Source organism: Pipra filicauda, unplaced genomic scaffold, assembly GCF_003945595.2.
Source record: "Pipra filicauda isolate LSUMZ 115617 unplaced genomic scaffold, ASM394559v2 scaffold19_size4547281_pilon, whole genome shotgun sequence".
NCBI classification, from domain to species: Eukaryota; Metazoa; Chordata; class Aves; order Passeriformes; family Pipridae; genus Pipra; species Pipra filicauda.
The window spans coordinates 4,051,731-4,072,568 of NW_024104309.1; the positions used below are offsets into that span (position 1 = coordinate 4,051,731).

Sequence of the window (20,838 nt, forward strand, 5' to 3'; positions counted from 1 at the left end):
GGTCCACCACTAAACTATGTCCATTAGATAGTTTAACTCCATCTTAGACCAATCCTTGACTTTTTATTCATATAAATGGTGTTTTTCATGAATCTTTATGTATTCTTCAGTCAGAACTAACAGTTCAAGGGGAAAGACAGCATTAAATATGGCACAACATGCCGTGGTTTTAAACCGCGTCGATTTTTTACATGGCTGAAAGGGGTGTAAAACTAGTTCTTCCTCTGCTCACAGGTTTCTTTTAATGTCTCTTAAATGCAAGTAATCTAAATTGGTCTCCCAAAGAATATTAGATTGTGTAATTAGCCATATGCTTCTTGCATTGTTAGAAATGGAAGTGGAGTGTTTATCTCTGACATTGTTAAAGGAGGAGCTGCAGACCTAGATGGAAGATTAATTCAAGGAGATCAGATTTTGTCTGTAAATGGAGAGGATATGAGAAATGCCTCACAAGAGACTGTTGCCACTATACTTAAGGTGAGTACAGAATACATTTTAAGTATTGAATTGCAGTTACTGACACTGTGCAAGGTAATTATCCTGAAGTGCTATTTACCATACACAGGACGACTCCAAGTGATTACTAAGACAGGAATTTCGTCTGAAATAACTGTGAGGTTCATTTAAAATCACTTCTTTGTGTATTTCTAGGAATTGGATGATATGAAGCAGGAAAACAAAGACACAGTCTTTAGGCATTTATTTGAAAATGCAACTGTGTATTTCATGTGTTAGGAAAATATTTGGAAACCAGAGAGGCAATGCAAACCAGAACTGAAATAAATGTCTTTGGCTTGGCTGCAGCTATACAATGACAGCTTAAATCCATTCCTGCACAGCTTTCCATCTTCCAGGAGTGATTTTACACTAAAGGTCTGGGAGAAGTTGCCTTTTTACGTTAAAAAGCACATGACCACTTGCTCTGGGGGAGGGGGCAGGGGATGGGATGGCCATGAGTGCCTGATGTTAGATCCTTGTACATCTCCCAGCCCCAACAGCCTTGTGGGAGCAATGCTGTAGATCCATCTCTATTCCAAACTGCATCTGGAGATAAGGGCTTCCCCCCTGCCATTACCACCAGTGTTCCTACACATGATTTCTTTCATTCTTGAAGGGAGAAGCTAATTATTTCCTTGCTTTTTCCATTCAGGGTTGGTACTTGGCCAGAAGTTTACCTATTTAAGTATTGGAAATCGGTGATATGAGGGTACATTGTTAAGTTGGATCCATATGGGTTAAATTTACCCTTTTCTGCAGCATTTTTCCTCTGAAGGGGTTTTCAAACGTCTGTAAAGAGTTTGGGGCTTTTTGTTTATTTTTACTTAGTAATGGGCCATCTGCAGTTTGCCAGTAGGAAGATCCACACTACATTCAGCAACCAGGATAAACCTTCAGGACAAACCTAAATCCACTTTCTGTATTGTCTAAATACAAATGTTCATGTTTTGAGCATTCCTTGTGGTTTTCTTCACGGATTTGTGGTGCTGAATATAAACATATTCCTCTCCAGGAGAGCATGAAATATTATATGTCTACTTAAATTGTACATTGTGTGGGGTTTTTTTTCCAAGTGTGCCCAAGGCCTGGTGCATCTTGAGCTTGGGAGATTGCGAGCTGGATCATGGCTGTCATCACGGAAAACATCCCAAAACAGTCAGGTTAGTGACAAATTCCTATGTATAAAGTGGAGCTGTGAAGGGCAGAGCACAGGGATGGTGCATGTGAGGCTCAGTCCTTCCTCAGACACTGCTGAGGACAGGGAACAAAATATTTTACCGATGTAATTTTCTGTACTGAACTGCTGCTGAAATGCTGATTAAGTTGAAGAGCTGGTTAATGGTTTAAGGAGTGTCTTCCCAAGACACACCAAAAATCTGTAATATCTTTCTCAAATGATGATGCCCAGAAATTTTTTTTAGACCTGCAAAAGCTTCTTGAATGTATTTTCTGCAGCTGTTTTGTCAATCAAAATGAGTTAATGAAACCGAACTGTATCTTTGCCTATCTTAGGGCAGAACCACATGAGAGCTGCTTTCCTCTCAAAGAAAACACAGAGCAATTTCCTGCTTCACTTGCTTTTTACCTGAAGCGAGGACAACAATTCATTTTTCAATCAGAGCAGGGCTTTTCCCCTCTCTGTGCCCCCGAGTCCTCTCAGACACCGATATGCTGGTATTAAAGCTGGAGTGTTGCAAGGGAGAGAAACAAGGCAGAAGGACTTAAAAAACTTTTTAATGGATTTTCCTTCCAAAGACCGACTGTTTTGCCATTATATTTAAGTTACAAATGTCTCAGAGAGAGGCATGCTGTGGATCACAGCAGAGTGATTGCTGTGGAGGATTTTGGCTCCTCTCTGCCCTGAGGGGAGCAGCACATTGAGGAGATCCACAACTTCTAAAAGAAGGGCTTGTTTTTGGAAACAAGGAGGAGCCATAGGAGGCTTAGAGGGGTTATAAGTTAAAGCAGGAGTGCTTTTAAGGAGGTCAGTAAAAGGCTTGTCCATGAACAACCCAAAAAGGTGCCAAAATCATCATTGTATGGTCGTGATTTCTTCACTTCCTAAAGGCCAGCACTGATCCAGGCTGCTGTCTGGGGGTTGAGGTACCAGGAGGGGCTAAAGCCATGTGGTAACAGCTGGGCTAAGCCCAGCTTTAAAAATTATGACTAAATAGCATTGGAGAAACATCTGCACTGCATGCAGCAGGCAAAGAGAAATGAAAGAACAGAGGCAAATTACACTGATTGCATTAAGCAAAGACAGCAGTTGAGTATTACTCTCTTTTGGCCATTGTATCAGCATGAAGCCTAAGTAAGAGCAAAGTAATCAAAAAGTGACAGCTAAAAATTATCCACCTATTAAAGCTCAGGTGAAAAGGAAACAGAATGCCATAATATCTTAACAAGGGTTTAGGTAAAAAAAAATCAGATCAAATGACATCATCCCCCTTTTTTGTAGCATAAGAGGCTTTTCCAGGAACCTGGTAATTCCTGTATTTCTTTTGAAACAAGAAAACTTAATCTTCTTGATGCAGAATCGTTTGAGAGCCTTCATCTCACTGCTCCAAAGTGACTTGGTGATTTTCAAAACTGCATAGATGTTTCTCAGCAAAACCCTTCCAAAAGTTATAAAAATCTTGGCAGATGATGCAGCAAATCAGCTTGAATGATTTGCACAACTGCGAGCACTGTTTTGGAAGCTGCTGGCCAAGAGCATCCAGAACTTTTGTCCTCACTTGGCTTTTTTCTTGGTCCATTGCATACCTTTAACAGGAGAAATAGAAGCCTTGTGGTGCAGGACAGTGATTTCTTTCACGCGCGTTGCAAATGATATTAACTGGGCCATGAATTGGCAACCCGAGGTGGAAATTGTGCTCTGCCTGGTGTTTGTCACTGACAGCTGCACACTGGTCAGTGGGGAGAAGTGCTGCCAGAGCTTTTGATTCACCGACTAATGCGTTTAGGGGGAGAAAACTGTGCTGTGGGTGGAGAAGGACAGACCAGATCTTTTGTTTTGTACAAGGCAGCACGGCTGGAAAGGTCTGACCTTCAGTGAAACCTGTAGTTCAGACGCACTTCCTAAATTGATAATTATGTTTCCTCAAGGGGCAGAGTCTAAAGATAAAGCCAGATAAGGAGAGAGGGAAAAGGAGGGCTGGAAATAGATGGCCAAGAAAGGGTAACATGAGAAAGCAGCTCTCTTTGGAGGTTCTCCCTTTGTAACCTGGCATGTTCTTCTTCTTGGGCAAATGAAAGGAGCAGGGACAATTACAGTATATTCAGCTAAATAACAAAGCCTGTAGATTTTTGCCATGTTACAAAGTGGGTATTGGTCTTATCCCCACCTTGTGTGAGAGAGGAGCTGTTTGGTGTTCTCCTGGGTGCCTCATGCATGCAGGTGAATCACATGGAAGATGCCCATCATCTCCCCTTCTCCTCAGGTTCAGAGACACACTGAGAATAAGTGAAAGGAGGGGAACAAGCACTCTAGAGCTGACCTGAGCAACATAGGCATTAGGTGTGCATGTAAGGGAGTGAAGCACCATAGAATCCTGTAGGTTGAAAAAGACCCTTAAGGTCACTGAGTCCAACCATTCCCCCAGCACAGCCAAGGCCACCTCGTGTCCCCAAGCACCACATCTGCACATCTTTTAAATCACCCCAGAGATGGTGACTCAACCACTATGGGGAGATTTTGGTAGGTTTCCCCTACCAAAGGGGTTCGCACTTGCGTGACCAATGTGGTATTTCCAGTCTGGTTGGCACAGAGCACAGCTGTGCCTGTATGTTGCAAGATCTGTTTTAAAGTTAACATTTGGGCTTGACTCAGAGGTTTTTATTTATTTTTAACTTCAGGCAAGCCAACAGAGTGTCCACAGCCACTTCCACCCCGCTCTTGCTCCAGTCCTCTCCACCTTACAGAATTTCGTCAGCACAAAGAGATCTTCAGCAGATGTGTCTCAGAGAAACTCAGGTATAATCTGGGCAGCTGTCAGAATAGCTGCGTGTTATTTGCTTTATATTTGGGCTGCTTTAAAAGCAAAACTGAATACTTGAACCTGGTTTTCCTGCTTAGCCTCCCAGAAGACATCCCACTGATGTTTTAAGACCCAAACACTTTCCAGCAGATGACATTATTTTGATGTCTACTAGAGGAGTAATAGCTCCTCTATTTTAAGTGCAGAATTCCTGTGCCCTGCTATTCCCCAACGCCCTTGTCAGAGGCTTAGCGCAGGCACGGTTCTCGCATTAGAAACAGTTTTCTCAGGGAATAAAGCTGCCACCACTTCATTTATACCTTTGTTGTTCTTGAGTGTATGAAGGGGTGTTTTGTAATGAGAAAGTCACAATGTCCAGTTTGCAGATTTAACAAGTGTTAAATCTACGACCGGCGGTAGCTTGTGGAGAGCCTGCTGCAGGAGTTGTGAATCTTTGCTCGTGTCTGACCATGAGACATTTCTTCTGGCACTTTGCATGCACTGGAGGAGGCTGGTGGCTTTTGGGCAGCCTTCCTTGTGCTGTTTGAAAAGGCCCTGCAGCACTGAGAGGGCATGTCCTCATGCCCTGATTTGGGGCTCCCAGGGCTGGGCTTCCCACTGCCACAAACCTTGGCAATCCTGCCTTCTGCACCCACAGCAGCAGCACCTGCATGGCCATGAGGAATGCTGATACATGGGGTAGTAAAAAATCATTGAATTTTGGAAGAGACTAATTATGCCTGCCTTCTGAAAAGTGCTTGAAATAGTTTAATAAAGTTGATCCAAATAGGGGTTGGTGTAGCAGAGCCCAGGACCTGATCAGCTTGTCGAGCTGTTTAGTCCTGGTTTAAACGATGCCCCTGAAGGTTTTTTCCTTTCCTTTCTTTCCCCTCCCCCTTTCCCCTTCTCCCTCCTCTTTTCCATTTCCCTTCTCCCCTTTCCCCTCTCCATCTTCTTTCCTCATTTCCTTTTCCCTTCCCTTCCCTTCTCCCTTTTCCTTATTCTCTTCCCCTTTTCCTTCTCCCTCTTCCTTCCCCTTTTTCCCCCCTTTTTCTTTCCTCTTTTCCTCTCCGCTTTCCCCTTTCCCTTCTCCCTTTTTCTTTCTCCTTTTGCCTTTTCCTTCCCCTTTTCCTTTCTCATTTTCCTTCCCCTTCTCCTTCCCCTTTTCTAATATTTTGAGTACTTTTGAAAGCCCTATGACTGGATATACACCAGCCAGACTTCCTGCCTGTCTATTATTTACCACTACAGCACAGAACTGGAAGAGAAAATCAATGGAACCACACCAGCCTCAGAGCAGCCATGTGCCCTTTGTGCAGGAACACTGTGATTTAGGAATAATAAGCCAATCTTTAATTGAGTGAAGGCACAATGGGGCCCTTCTGCAGGCTGGCAGAGTGCTGCTGTTCCACAGATTGTGGCTGGGCTACAATGGGTGTCACAGTGACATCCATCAGCCGGAGGGATTATACCCGTATTCATCCTTCCTCCTCCTCCTCCTCCTCCTCCTCCTCCTCCTCACATGAGCAGCACTGCCTGGTTTGGCACAGGAAGGCTCCACTCCTGCTTGGTGATAACTCTGCCTGGGCAGCGAGGGACTGTTGTCACCTGACAGTGTTATCTCTTAATTATATTATCTCTTAATTACAGAAGCTAATTGTTTGTTTCTTTATTAGTAGGAGCCGATATGGGCCCAAGGACTGTGGAGATAACAAGGGTCAGTGAGTTTTTTTCTATCAATTCATAAAGCTGACGCCTTTCACTGAAGTTGTTCATTTCTGTAGCATTTCTCACAAGTCAAATTGCATTTTTTGTGTCTGCAGGCAGATGTTGGATGTGTGCCTGTGTTTTGGGACCTGCATGTGTGAGGATATGTATGTCTGTCAAACCTGTTTTCTCCCTGTTCCACAAATCAGATGACTCAGTTATTACCATACCCTGAACACTGACCCCTATGAGTTGCCCCAATTTAAAATGTTCTGTTTTGCTTTGTTTCAGGGTCCAAATGATGCACTTGGTATCAGCATAGCAGGAGGAAGGGGAAGTCCATTGGGAGATATTCCCATTTTCATCGCTATGATTCAAGCCAGCGGTGTGGCCGCACGGACCCAAAGACTCAGAGTGAGTAGGGGGGTTCTCAATATTTCCTGTTTTATCTGCTATGTGTCCCACAGAGCCTCAAGCACAGCTGTATATGCTATCACTTTGATAATGTCTCATAGCATATATGTATATGCTTTTTATGTAAAATCAAAACAAAAATAACCACAAAACCAAATCTGCCCTTCTCTTGCCATTTTAATTAAACTGTGTCTTGAGATAATGACAATTGTTGCCTATATTGGAAAAGTGATGTTAAGAGAAAGAACTTAAATGCATTTGCAGTGGTCTTGGAATGTATATGTTCATCCAGACCCAGGAAGGGCAGCAACAGGCTCTCTGGAAACTCGCAAGGATTTTGGGAACTCCAGACTGGGCATCATTTAGAGCTCAAACAAAGTAGAAATCAGAGCAGAAATTATTTTTTTGATCTTAAGGCCCTTAGAAAGAAACACCAAAATAAGGCACTTGTGTCAGACCCACAGCATATGTGGGTTTCCAGGGATGACTTCCAGTTTTTGAGTGAGTTTCAAGGAATCAAAAGTATTGAAAAGAACTTATCGTGCAGATCCAACTATTTTGGCCCATGAGATTCATTAGGACATGCTACTACATTCATGCTGTGTCTCCAGTAGAATTAAACAATAGCACTAAGTGCCAGGGTCAAGATCATTTTTATGTCGAAGAAGAAGAAATCATCCAGGTTAATTAGATTAACATCAGAAGTTCCTACTTTTCTATACAACATTCAGCAAGTACTTACACAGTCTGGAAGAATATGAACTTGTCTGCATATTCAAACACAAATGAATCTTTTCTGGATGGGAGGACAGCAGTGAAAATCTCCCTCTCTCTGCTTGCAAATGGAAAGAGTAAAATACAATTCATCTTTGTTTCTCTGATCGTATTGTTAATTTTAAAAAATCCTTATTGTTCTTGCTCTGAAGAATGGGAAATGATCACTAGCAGTGCAGAATCCTCACAAAAAGGATCCTGCAAAAGAGAAGTGTGACTGTGCAGTGCCAAGTTCACGAGGAATTTTAAGCATTCTTAATTTTAATTTTCCCTAATGGTAGTAATTTTCCATTACTGTTGTACTTTTAGGTTGGAGATCGGATTGTCAGTATTAATGGACAACCTTTGGATGGGCTGTCTCATGCAGATGCTGTTAATCTACTAAAGAATGCTTATGGGAGCATTATCCTGCAGGTATGGTGATAAATTGAACATGCAGCTGCATCAGGGTAGATAAATGGCATTGAGGAATAAAAAAACCCCTGAGCATCACTGGCACAAGGCATCACAGAATTGCAGGGTGATTGCTGATGGGAATTACACAGAATGAAAGCAAGAAATCATTTCCATTCAAAAATTCTTTATTGCCATTCATGCAGGCTGTGAGCATGATTATATAAAGCGTAACAAAGAGAACAAAATAACTTGTTGCTACACATGATAAATCAACAAGCTTCCAAGTTGTGGGTTTTTTTTAATTTGAAGTTAACTAGGAACAAGAAATTCTGTGTGTGTGTGTGTGTGTGCATGATGTAACAAGACTGGAACCCAACTGCCCACAGTGATGGTTTCCATGTTCTTGAAAGAAATTCGAGAAAAATTATAGCATCATCATTAAGGCAGTGCTGCCTAAAACTGAATATTCTACAGGTAATGAATAAAAACACTCAAGAGAGAAAACAGTGCTGTCACTGCTATGTTTCTTCTACCACAGTGGTTCTAATTGCTGTCTGCCAGGATATTCATGCACAGTTTATTTTTATGTTTACACAAGGAAATGGGAAAAATACTTGCCAGATAGAATTCAAAATTCTCCTCATTTTATTGTAACAATTGGAAAACAAGCTGAAGACACTGCTAAAATCTACTCTAATTCTCTTTATCATCACAGCATTTTGGATTGGAACACATCCTGAGGGATTTTTGCAAGCTTCTTGCTTGCATTACAACACAAATAGGAAAAGAAAAAAAGGGGGGGAAGGGAAATTAAATGATAATAAACTCAGTTTTAGACTTGCTTATTCTTTGTTTTGTCTGTCCATGAACTGCTGACCCAGTAAGTGATGAGCCAGTTCCAGAGCAGATGGTGTATTTGTGTAGTTCCATTGAAGTCAAAGGAAACACACAGATATGCCCCAGCTGAGGATTCTCTGTTAAATTATAGTTATCATATTGTTACTAACGTTGAGTAATTTCACTTTCCATGTCAACAGTATTCCCTGAATAGAAAATGAAAGCTTGCTGCAGAACCCAAAATTGCTCATCTTGAAAGCTGTAATGCAGCATACTGCACCTCATCAAGGATTTAAAAATATTCCTGATGGAGCACACACGTAAACAAAGAGGTTCTTCTAGAAATGTCTTGGTTTTTTAGTTGACTGTTTTTCTTCCGCATTTTTGCTCTCTGGCTTAAAATGAGCCCAATAGTCTTTACAGATGATACAGGTTTATTCTGATAGAGTCGAGCCTATTTTCCTTCATTAAAAATCTGTTCTATGAAGGTGGGATGTTGTATTTTAATACTGGGAGTAGTGTTGAGGCCCTGCCATAGTGTGGTGATGCAGTTGCCTCACACACTAACCACAGGAACTTCTCAATCACCAAATTGCTCTTTTTTATTAAAACAATCTAAATGGAATAATTCTATCATTGTGATAATCATGACTGATGTGTCATTAAGTAATTCTGTTTATTATCAGGTTAGACCACTTCATGGCAAACTGCTTTGAAAGGTCAGATAATTGCGTTCAGTGGTGTGGAAAGGCTTATTATGGGAACGTCCTGGGAAGGATGGTAAAAGAGTTTGCAAATGCTGTTTGCAAATGGGAGATTAAGGTCTCAGGGGAACAATCATCCCTTTCGGCTGTTTTGATGCTTTGGTTTAATTTAATTTCTTTTCTGCAGGTGTAGTAATGAGATAAGGGGAAGCTTTTTTACAAGGTTGTTGAACTCTGATACGTTCTTACTGCCAGCTGAAGATTTTTGAATATAGATTTATTTTGCCCACGTTTTATTGAACAACAAAACACGACAAATCCTGGCTGGCATTCCTTACCCTAGTGCCACAGGAAGAAACCTTAATGGTGTCTTTGGTGACTGAGCTAGGTGCAGCTCTCATCTGCTGGACCGCTTCATTTAGGGTATCCTGGAACCTGGGTCCTGGGATGCAAAATTCGCATGAGAACCTCTTGGTTCTATCACCCTCTTGGCTCCAAGTCATTCAAAGGAGAGAAATATTGTTATGGAAGAATTGTGAGCATTCGTCTAAAACGGGGGATTTATAGAATAGATTTTTTTACTTTGAAAAGGTACATTTTCCTTAAGCCATGTTCACAGCAACTAGCGGAAAAAGTACCTTTTCATTTTGATAAAATAAGGCCCTAGCTAGCTAGAGGAAATATTGGAAATATATTTCCTGGCTGTTTTTCACTGTCTCTGAGCTGAAACAGTAAGTGTCAAGCAGAGAAGAATATCTCTTCAGAGGGAGATGGAGTTAGGAGATAACTACAGCATGTAGTTGTTGGGAAATTGATGTCCTTTCAACTGTAAATACTTCAAATCCAAACCGCTTCCTGGTGGTCTCTTTAAAATTTTCCCAGAAAAAAAGCAAAGACTAAAAAATTAGCATCAATGCAAGGTAAGTGCCAGTGCCTCACCACCCTCATGGGGAAGAATTTCTTCCCAATATCCCATCTAATCCTGCCCTGTGGGAAGCCACTTCACCTTGTCCTGTTACTCCATTTCCGTGTCCAAAGTCCCTCTCCAGCTCTGTTGGAGCCCCTTTAGGCACTGGAAGGAACTCTTAACGTCTCCCTGGGTGCTTCTCTTCTCCAGTCTGGACACCCCCAGCTCTCCCAGCCTGTCTCCATAGAAAGATGCTCCAGCCCTCAAAGCATCATTCATCATGGTTTCAGAATAATAGAGGAACCAGAATTCAGAAGTTTAACGATCTAGTTTGTTAAGTTCATGCTAAAAATTGCAGAAAAGTTGAACCCAAGGATGAATTTGTTCCCTACTCAGTGAACAAACCATCTGAGGTATTTCAGGGCCTTTATCCAGTAGCCCTTGGATCTCAGTATTTTGTTAAAGGTTATGGTGGTCTCTGTGGGAGACCTTTACTTTCAAGCCCAATCCTGGACCCTTTGTGTTGACTCTATTTCCTTGACAAAGTAACCTCTTTCTCTGGATTATCCGAAAGGGCTGTTCCCTCTGCTCAGCACCCAAGTGATGGTCATATGAAGGCAAGAGGAAGCTTCACAGCAAAGTTTACATTAACCCTCAGAAAGGTGGCTGCTATAAAGTATGGAATTAGTAGATTTAAGAGCGTAGGACTTGTATTTAAAATTTGCTTGCAAAAAAGTCAACAATTGATTTTCAGAATGTATCAGCTATTTTCTGCATAATTAGCCAACATGGTTTTGGTGCTGAGTGAATTTACATTGTATTTCCTTGATCCTGCTGCTCAGGTCGTGGCTGACACCAACATCAGTGCCATTGCCACCCAGCTGGAGAGCATGTCTGCAGGGTGCACCCTGAACTCATCCTCGGAGCATCCTTCCGAAGATCCTGAGTAAGTCCATACTCCCCTGCAGAACTGAAGTGGATTTCATGCAAGGGAACAGCCTGGAATGGTGCAGGAGGTCTCTCCCGTTGCTTCTCTCTCTAATTTTCCATCACCTTTAAAATGAAAACCGTGACCTTCTCCACATGGGCTCGTGTCTGTCTTCACCTGCTGACAGAATACACTTGAGTAAATAAGCACAAAATGTCAAGGAAAAAAGTATCTCCTTTCTTTTCCAATGTTTGCTGACACAGTAGTTCTGCCCTTGTCTGTTGGCTTCCTTGTCTGGAAGGAGTTAAGATCATAGCAATTTGAAATAATTTGTTATTGGCACACTGAGAAAAGATGTGTTAAAAAAGCCTTTCAAAACATGTCCCAGAAATTTCTTTGTCTTTTGAATCTTTTTAGCTTTACAACTCAAAAAAATCTGATTAAAACAATTTCTACTTGTAGCACTTGTGTGTGGTGATGGAAGTTAGAGATCCAGCCCTCCCATGCATCGTTCTCCATCATGTGCTTTTTAGGGCAGCTTGTAGTTATCATTTTGAAATTCATTTGATCTTCATTTCAGTTCATCAGCTTCATTATGTTCTGCATTTTCATTCTTTGATTCATTCTATTTATTTTAAGAAGCTGAGATGCGAGTTGCTGCCCTACCTCAGGGGATTTGAGTATAAAAGTTAAGCTATTTATGCTGCATTCTCTAGTCTTACAGTGTGAGATACTGTTTTTATTGCTGCTCTCAAAGGAGAATTGCTTGCTTCACAAAAGGATTTGTATTCTTTTTTCATATCAAAACAGTAAGGAAATTTGGATGTGCAAATATGAAGCAGAATTAGGTAGTTGTATGTATTTAGTCCTAACAAATGCCTAGATAATAGTCAGATTAGGCCGCACCCTTAGATGAGTGGAAGATGCCAAACAGCTTTCACAGAATTAGAATCACTTAGGTTGGAAAAGCCCTTTGAGATCATTGAGTCCAACTATTCCCCAGCACAGCTAAGGCCACCACTGACCCATGTCCCCAAGTGCCACATCCACAGGGCCTTTAAATCCCTCCAGGAATGGGGACTCCACCACTGCCCTGGGCAACCTGTTCCAATGCCTGACCACCTTTAGTTGACAATAATTCTTTCTACACATGTAGAACTTACTAATTTCAAATTTGAGATGGATCTATTCATATGAATGGTCTAAATTCCAAAAAAAAACCCTTCCTTTGCTCAACGTAGGCCATGAAAGTCCCTGAAAAGTTCACAAGGACAGGGGATGTAGGTCAAATATTGGCTGTTAGGAAACAACCCAAAGAGCTGGGTAGAGCTGGCACTATAAACAGGAGTGATCTTGGCTGCATCCTGTTAGACTCTTTCCTCTTGCAGTTTCCACTTAGGCAGAGAAAAGATGACAGAAAAGAAAGCAATCTCTTTATTACAGGCAGCAACTGCAGATCAGGGGAGTCTCACTTCTGCCTCAGAGATAAGTGCTCTTGGTGAGCTCTTATTAAAAATAAGCATTTTCCAAGTGAGGAGCTGAGGCACGCAGAGCAGTGTTTCAACTCTGAGCTGTGCAGGAGTGTTTCAGTGCAGGGGTCATGGTTTGTGACTGTGTGAAAAAGTTCATGATAGATGAATGTCTCTGTAAGTGTTCCTTCTACTTAAAGTCCCCAGAGACAGACATTGCTGTTCTAAGTGATATTTATTGTGTTTTCAGAGCACATCAGCCTAAGATTATTACTTTGGAGAAAGGCTCTGATGGACTGGGATTTAGTATTGTAGGGGGGTATGGAAGTCCCCATGGAGACCTGCCCATTTATGTCAAGACTATATTTGCCAAGGTATCTTTTATTTTTGTTTTCTCTGTATCATCTTTAAAAACAAACCTAAGATTTGGCTTGGGTAATATATTATGTAGTAGAAAGCAAAATGTACTGTCTGAGTACATTGATGTGAGTTAGCGGACCCAGAACTCACAACTGGCTTCTCAGTTTATATTTCATATTCCTGATGGCTGAAACAAGATACTTTATCTCAGCAAAATTGCTCTGTGTACTTGGGAAACTTGGTTTTGTACATTAAAATATTTATAAGGCAGTTTTCTATTTGTAAATCTCAAAAAGCCTTCCAAGAGGTATGGAGGTATTATTTTTGCCATTGTGCAGGAGGGAGGCAGTTGCAGAGATGCTGTATCTTGGCGGATGAGTTTCAGCTGAAAAACCAGGATTAAACCCATCTCTGACCCCAACCCTGAGTGTCTGGGGAGGATTGGGGGTCCCTGCCACGTACTTCAGAGGCTCTGACCCCCAAGGCTGAGGAAGACCCGTAGTACCCGTAGTACCCGTAGTACCCGTAGCCCAGCCCAGCCCCAGAGTAGAGGAGGGAGAAGTGCCCCTTTTCCCACCCATCCCTTTGCTAGAGATGAGCTCAGTGTGGGCCAGCAAGATACATCTGGTATGGCCACGTGAAGGGAATTGTGGAAATGGGAAGACAGTGGGAATTAGGTATCTTTCGCCCAGAGTCACTTGTCCAGTGACTCATTTGTGTCAACACTTGTGGCAGGGTAGATGATATAATTGAGAAAACTTTGTCTGAAAGGGGAGTAGAAGTCTTCTGCTATTCTGGGGCTCAAACCACAAATATCTTGTCTTTTTACAATTTTCAATTATTAAGATATTGTGTCTTTTAACTGATCCTTAGGGTTACAAGCTTCTAGATCTGAGTATGGTTGAGAAACCCTAAATGGAAGCTAAATTTACTGCAGTGGGGCCTTGGAGCAGAAGCAGACACTGTGAGCCAACCTCTGGGCAGGCAGAGCTTGGGATTTAGATTAAAGAGCTGCACTCAGGCCTCTGAAGGAGAACAGCCATTTGTAAAGCTCAGTGGAAGCTTCTCAGGAGCATCATAGAATTGTTTACACTGGAAAAGCCCTCTAAGACCATCCAGTCCAAACCTCTAAATGGCACACCTTGAAGCCGTTTCTTCAGCGGAGCCCAGTTCTGTCTGGGTTGAGGGTAGTGGCCAAGTTGTTCTGCTGCACAAGCTTTGTGTCCCTCCTCCTCCCCACTTTTTAACCTGTTCCTCAGCCCTCAGTGTGGAGTACATTTAAATGCTGCTTTAAGAAACCTCTCCGTAACCATAAAGTCTAGAGCACTGCCTTTTTCCAGGGGTGAGCCAATTCTTTTCTGCCCCAGGGTTGGGTCTCAGGGTGAGCCATGAGTTGAAGCCCTTACAGGGAACCCTCAGCACTGTCATTTCACCCAGCCATGGTGGGATTCCCAGTGCTCCATCCCTCTTCATTCCAGCCAGCATTCCAAGGGGCGGGAGGGCTCCGTGTGCTGCCACTGACGCCTGAATTTGCCGTTGCAGGGAGCAGCTGCGGACGATGGCAGATTGAAACGCGGAGACCAAATCGTGGCGGTGAACGGGGAGGCTCTGGAAGGCGTCACCCATGAACAGGCCGTGGCCATTCTGAAGCGCCAGAAAGGAACTGTGACATTAACGGTGTTGTCATGAGTGTCACTGCGCTCATGGAGAGAAATACAATTATTTTAGAGCATCGGTAGAGCTATAATAACCCTGCTCAGCCCTGATGTAAAGCAAACCCTGGCAAAAATGAGTCAGTGTTCCCCCTGTTGCCAGGCAGGGTAGTGTGAATCTCCAGCTTCATTTAGCCTTCCACATTTATCAGCCTTTCTCCCTGCCCTCCCTGACTTCTGGTGGCTTTTGAGGTTTCTCTGGACAAGTTTAATTAAGAAACTTCAAAGAACAATATCCGTTTTACTTTATTTAATGCATCAGTTTATCCCCACTAGTCTGAACCGTGGTTGCAACTGCTGAACCTGGAATCAGTTCACACACAAAAGAGAATTTAGATCATCAACTGATCTCATCTGATGAGCAGAAATAAATGCCGAGTGACTTGTCATCTCACTCATGATTTACTTATGCTAATTGTTCTTTCAAGTATGCCAGAAAACATTAGCAATGTAATTAAATTACCACTGTTCCAAATGATGAAATATCAAATTCTCCTCTGGGAAATTATTTGTGCTCGGCGCAGTAAGTCTGATAGTCAAATGTGAACTTCTCATGTTTATCTCTTTGGGTAGGTCTGTGGAAGTTAGTCAGAGGTAATTACTGTGATGTGTCAATTTGCAGCCTTTAGCATGAAAAATAAACGAGGGGAGAGGGAAATTTATTTTTTTAGGCTTTTAAAATGTTTGAGTCTTTTCAGATATTTAGGCAGCATGAACAACAACAGCGCAGCTCATTCTATTCTAATTATATTTTTTAAGAAGAAATGTGCTGATATATGCCAAGCATGTCGCATACAAAGGCAGTTGTTGTCGTGCCAAGTCGCAGCATAATTGTTCATCCTGAAACTTCAATGAAGACAAAAAGTTTGCTTCGGGAATGTGATCTCGTAATTCCAGGAATGGTGGTGAGCAGTGCCTCCGCACGTTGTCTTTAAGGCTCCGTGAAGTTCATCCAAACCAGCAAACTGACATTTCCAAGGGTTTCCCCAGGATCAGATAGAGCAGGAAGAGGCTTTCACGGATCACAGAGGATGCTTTGCTCTTGGGGCTGCTGGAGTTCGGTTTTGGATAATCCCAAGCACCACCAGGCAGTGATGAGATGATCTCCCAAAGCCGACTGTGGCAGTTTAGGATGATGTTCCTCAGCCCCCTCCAGCGAGCTGGACAGCGCAGTCAAAGCCCCCAGCTATATTTTGGGTTTAAGCTAAGCCAGGTTCAGTGTGCTGAAGCCCAGAAGCTTTCCCAAGGCTGGTCCTGCTCTGGACCAGTCTCAATATGGAGGTGGGATGCAGGAATGCGCATCCAAAAATTAGCAACTTCATTCTGTGTCACAGCTATTCCTGCAGTGATTATATGACCGTGGCCTTAGTGATTGAACAAATGAATTTGGCAGGCACATTCATGGCAGTGCAAGGTATTATGGGTTAATCTCCCCATCCAGAGGAGCAGGAGGGTTTTGGAGGAAGCAGCCCAGTCTGATTTGGATTATTTGGTATAATTTATAATTATGATGTAGCTGGGAGAAATGATAGGGGAGGCGGGGTCAGAATTGGCGGCTCACTTTGTGTGAAAAATTCCAGGAATTAAATGGATAGAAGATTCAAAATCTGCAGTATAATAACTGAGTGATGCAGGGGTGTGTTAAAGATACAGTTGTTCTGTGTGTTTTAGTGGTTTTTTTCCCAATTTTACATCCCAGGACAGGTCCTGAAGCGAGGTGAACTACACTGAGACAGGGATGCTGCAATTAGCTGTCATGGAAACTTTAGGTAATCACAAAGTGCATTTAGCCTGCTGGAACCATTGGTGGGTATTCCCTTAATAGTGCCTGGAAGAGACTTCTTGTTTTCTATGGATTCCCACTGTCCTATATGATTTGCCAAGTGAAGTGTTAGTGGAATCTTGATTGTAGATGCACAGAAATATCTTTAGATGTAGCAAATTGGGGGAATTTTTAACAAACTGCCTTTGGTTGCAGAAGTATCCAGGGTATGCAGGAGTTAAAGGTGAGGTGTGAATAGATATCCTCAGAAAACGTATGGAATTTATCAACCAAAGGGAATGATTCCTCCGTCCTGTGTTTTTATAGCTGTTGCATTCTGACTTTAGGATGTTGCCACATTTAATCAATGAAGTTTTAGATGGCTATTTATTAGCCCATGATGCACATACAGTTCATATACATAAATAATAGAATTTATGGGCTGAGATATTTTGCACTTCTCGTTGCTCAGAAGGAGAGAGAGCATTTTCTGCTTCTTGTAATTTGCACTTTGTGTGTTGAATATATTACTGCCAAAAGTTATCTTGCAACTAATTGATAAACCAGTGACCATGCGGAGAAGCGTGTGCACCATGTACAGGACCAAGTCGGATAATTAAATTTGCATTACGCTTGTCTGGGGTGAGGTGTTCTGGTTTGTTTAAAACTTTATTTCTGCGCAAGGGAAAACAGCAATTAAACTTCCTGATTGTATGTTTATGTATATCAGTAAAATGAGACGTTTTATGATTTCAAAGATTCTAAATAAAGCTCAGTTACGTAAGTAGTTGCGCACTTACATTATTTATTTTTTTTAATTTAATCATTGTTAAGAGCTATTGCATGAGATGTCTTTCTTTGCTGTTCCAAGTAGGGCTGTGATTGCTTTTCTCAGGGAGCAGGAGCAGTGGTCACTGTCAGAGCAATGAGAGACAGTGCTGCCAGGTAGAAGGATTGTTCCCAACTGAGATGATCACATGGAGCTATCCCTGCACCTGTCCTCCGTCAGGAATCTACAGCCACCCATCTAGGTTAGTTTTTAATCACGGGGACACCAAGAACAGCTCAGGTGGGAGACTGAGGGTCTGGTGGAGGCAGCAAAACTGGGAGATGAAGGTGCTGTGTGATCGTAATTGTGCCAGGAGGAATCAAAATCGACACAAAGAATGCTCTCAGGAGGAGCATCTGTACCACAGGCATCTTGCAGCCCCTCAAAGGTGCCATTCAAACACCATTTTAATTGATACATCAAATCACAGAGTCATTTAGGTTGGAAGAGCCTTCTAAATCCAGCTGTTCCCCCAGTATTGCCAAGTCCACCACTAACCCATGTCCCCGGGTGTCACATCTACATGACTTTTGAATCCCTCCAGGGACAGGGACTCCACCACTGCCCTGGGCAGCCTTGACAACCCTTTTTGTGAAGAAAATTTCCCTGATATCCAATCTGAACCTCTTCTGGCACAACTTGAGGCTGTCTCCTCTCATCCTAAGGGTTCTTCTGCTTTGGTTTGCAGACTCAGCTGTCAGAGCCTTTACTTTCAGAAGGCCCAGGTGCTGTTCACAGTTCCTGCATCAGCTTCCTCATCTGGAGAAGCTGCAGTTCACAATGACACCATCAAGGACATCATTGACATCACCAGGAGCCATCTTAGGGCTGCTCGCACTTCTTGGTCAACTCGTAACCAAGTTATGCTGATGTTTAGACTTCTTCCAAAGGCTGGGATTGAGCTGCTGTGAGTTTTTGTGTCCTCCGCACCATGTGAGCTTGCCAGGGGATGTCATCTGTCCAGGTATGATCCCTTCAGCCAAGCACTGAGCTTTGGAAGCACCTGTTGAGTGCAGCCCAAGTCGGTGCTCGGGGCAGTGACGTGGACCATTGTGGTGGTGGGTGGGCTGATGGGGACAGCAGGTCAACTTGGAGAGACTCCCTCACATTATGCTGCTCCATAAGGAATTGCTGTAATGCCTCTAAATTCCCTGTAATTAATCACATGGCGATTACCACCCTGGAAGTGTGACATACGTAGAGCCTGTTGAGGTAATGTGATTATGCTGAGATGGAGCAGTTAGTGTCCCTTTGCCTGAAAGAACTGCAATGAATTAATTTAATGTCACACATGTATAAAACATCAGGTTTTACAGGTGTGCTGAGCATTGATACATAATTCCAATATCATCTTTCTCCACGGCTTCACACGTCAGTGTCCATAATTCAGCTGTATTTACGTCCTAGTTAAACACTGTCACAGTCCTTGTTGTCCCTCTTAGGAGCAGTGGACATTTTGTTCCCTAATGTGCACATTCCTGTGATAGCTGGACCTTTTAGGATGGCAACAAATCAGAGAGATCTGTGTTCTGCAGCATCCCAAATGGAAAAGGAACAAGGATCACCTTGACTTTGGTTTTAGACTTTTCCAAGCGGGCTCTGAGGGCTCTGCTGCTTTTCCAAGTCTGGTGGGGTTGAAGCAGAGTTTATTCCCAATTCCTGCACAAAAAAGAAAAATATACAGTGGCAGCATAAACTCTTTATTCCATCTTCATTTAGACTCACAGAATCCCAGAATGGTTTGAGTTGGAAGGTACCTTAAAGCTCATCTCATTCCAATCCCTTGCCATGGGCAGGGACACCTTCCACTAGACCAGGTTGCTCCAAGCCCCATCCAATCTAAGGGATTTCCTAATAATTGAAAATGCTCATAAAGAATGTTATGTTTTCCAGGACAGATGTTTCCATGTAAGGGTTTATAGTCCCATTTTGAGAAGGATGAGAGAAATAGGATAAAGCAAGCAAAGACTCTTGGCTCTGGGTCTGCAAGGAAAGAGCTAGACCAGGGCTTGGACCTGGCACATCTTCATGGAATCACTCCATACACAAGCCAGAGAAAGCTGCCCAGGCCCCAGCGTGGCAGCTGCAGCGGCTCTGAGTGTTGTACTCCTGATGCTTTTTCTGCTGAAAGGGCACTAGATGGAGCAATTGACAAAATATTGTAATTCTGCAGCCTTCAGCACAGGGCTGGTGGTCTGGCCAGAGGGGCTGCCCCAAGGGATGCACCAAGGATGCTCCATCCTCTCAGCCCAGACCGGGAGACACAAACTCCCAAACTCTGAGCTGCCTTTTTCCCTGTGAATAGGTGGGTGCTGCATAAAGGAGACACCTGAGTGTCACAAGGAGAGGTTTCTAGGAAATGAAATCCTGTCCCATCTCCCTCCTGCTGATAACTGCCTTCCATCCTGACAAAAGTAGGGCCACTTGGCCCTTCCACACCAAGCCCAGGGGACAGATCAGGGTGCTGGGGGCCAGCTTGGCCCCCCAGACCCCAAAACAAAGGAGCAGTCACTGTGCCCAACACTCTGCCCCTGTGGCAGCTCATTCCCCTCCAGCAAATAAATCAGCCTTTGCTGCTGAGACATTTATCTCTTCTAAGGATATTAAATTCTGCTGAGAGCCGCTGAACTGACAGTGTCCAAGCTGCTGATGGGGCAGGTTCTGGGTGATAATCATCTTAAGAGGAGATGTTTTTCTTTGGATGGGGCTTGAACCAACCTGGTCTAGGGGATAGTGTCCCTGCCCATGGCAGAGGATTGGAACAAGATGTGCTTTAAGGTCCCTTTCAATCCAAACCATTCTAGGATTCTATGATTCCCTGCCATCTACCTGGACAACACTGGGGAGGAAAGAGAAAGCAGAAGGTATGTGTTTCATACCCTGTGCTTTGACTCGGACCCGAGGAAGCTGCTGGTCATCAATTTTGCCTCTCCCCCAGCATGGTCCCAGCATGGTCCCAACACCCAGTCATCACCCCACGGGGGAAGCAATGGGCATGAGCTGCCCACAGATGCCAAAGGAGCAAAGCCAAAGCACATCCCTTGCCTTGGAATGGCCTCATGGATTGAATTAAGCATGGAGGTCATGTTCATCACTCACATGGGGCTCTGCACACATGAGGCTCGAGGTGCTCTGTTCCCTCCTTGTGCTGTGAATGTGACCCCGTTCCAACCCAGTGGAGATTTCTTGCCCTGCTCTCCCCATGCCTGAGTCCTTGCAGGGTTCCTGGCCCCACTTCTGCCCTGCCAGAGGGATCAGGGGCCTCCTGTGTGCCATGGGCTGAGGACAGGTGATATCTACAGCACCAAAACCGAGTTGACCTTTAACAAAACCCAACTGCGGTATTTAAACTAGCCTGGACAACATTAACAAATTACAGCAATTATTTCACCCCCTTTTCTGTACTGTGTGGTCTCACACTGATGCTGAGGACCCCTTTGCAGCAAATTCAAAGCCCGTTTTCCCCATTTTTGTCCCCATCCAGAGGCAGGTTGTGGTGGTTTCACCACCCCACAGCCGCAGCACTGAGCACAAGGGAGCCCTTTGTCCACCCTGCCCATCGCA

General features: G+C 43.4%; 1 protein-coding gene across 5 annotated transcripts in view; it reads left to right on the top strand.

Moving 5' to 3' along the window:
- Positions 1-17,232, top strand: part of PATJ (PATJ crumbs cell polarity complex component) — a 145,256-nt gene extending 128,024 nt beyond the window's left edge. For 2 of the 5 annotated variants that reach the window (XM_027748742.2, XM_027748744.2), the window contains exons 37-45: positions 330-477; positions 1,572-1,658; positions 4,354-4,471; positions 6,152-6,192; positions 6,474-6,596; positions 7,680-7,784; positions 11,057-11,160; positions 12,862-12,985; positions 14,514-17,232. In XM_027748742.2, coding sequence (XP_027604543.1) covers positions 330-477; positions 1,572-1,658; positions 4,354-4,471; positions 6,152-6,192; positions 6,474-6,596; positions 7,680-7,784; positions 11,057-11,160; positions 12,862-12,985; positions 14,514-14,660 — 997 coding nt within the window. In that variant the 3' untranslated portion in view covers positions 14,661-17,232. The remainder of the gene's footprint in view (positions 1-329; positions 478-1,571; positions 1,659-4,353; positions 4,472-6,151; positions 6,193-6,473; positions 6,597-7,679; positions 7,785-11,056; positions 11,161-12,861; positions 12,986-14,513) is intronic. The other 3 variants (XM_027748745.2, XM_027748746.2, XM_027748747.2) reach the window with 3 other exon arrangements.
- Positions 17,233-20,838: the final 3,606 nt, after the last annotated feature.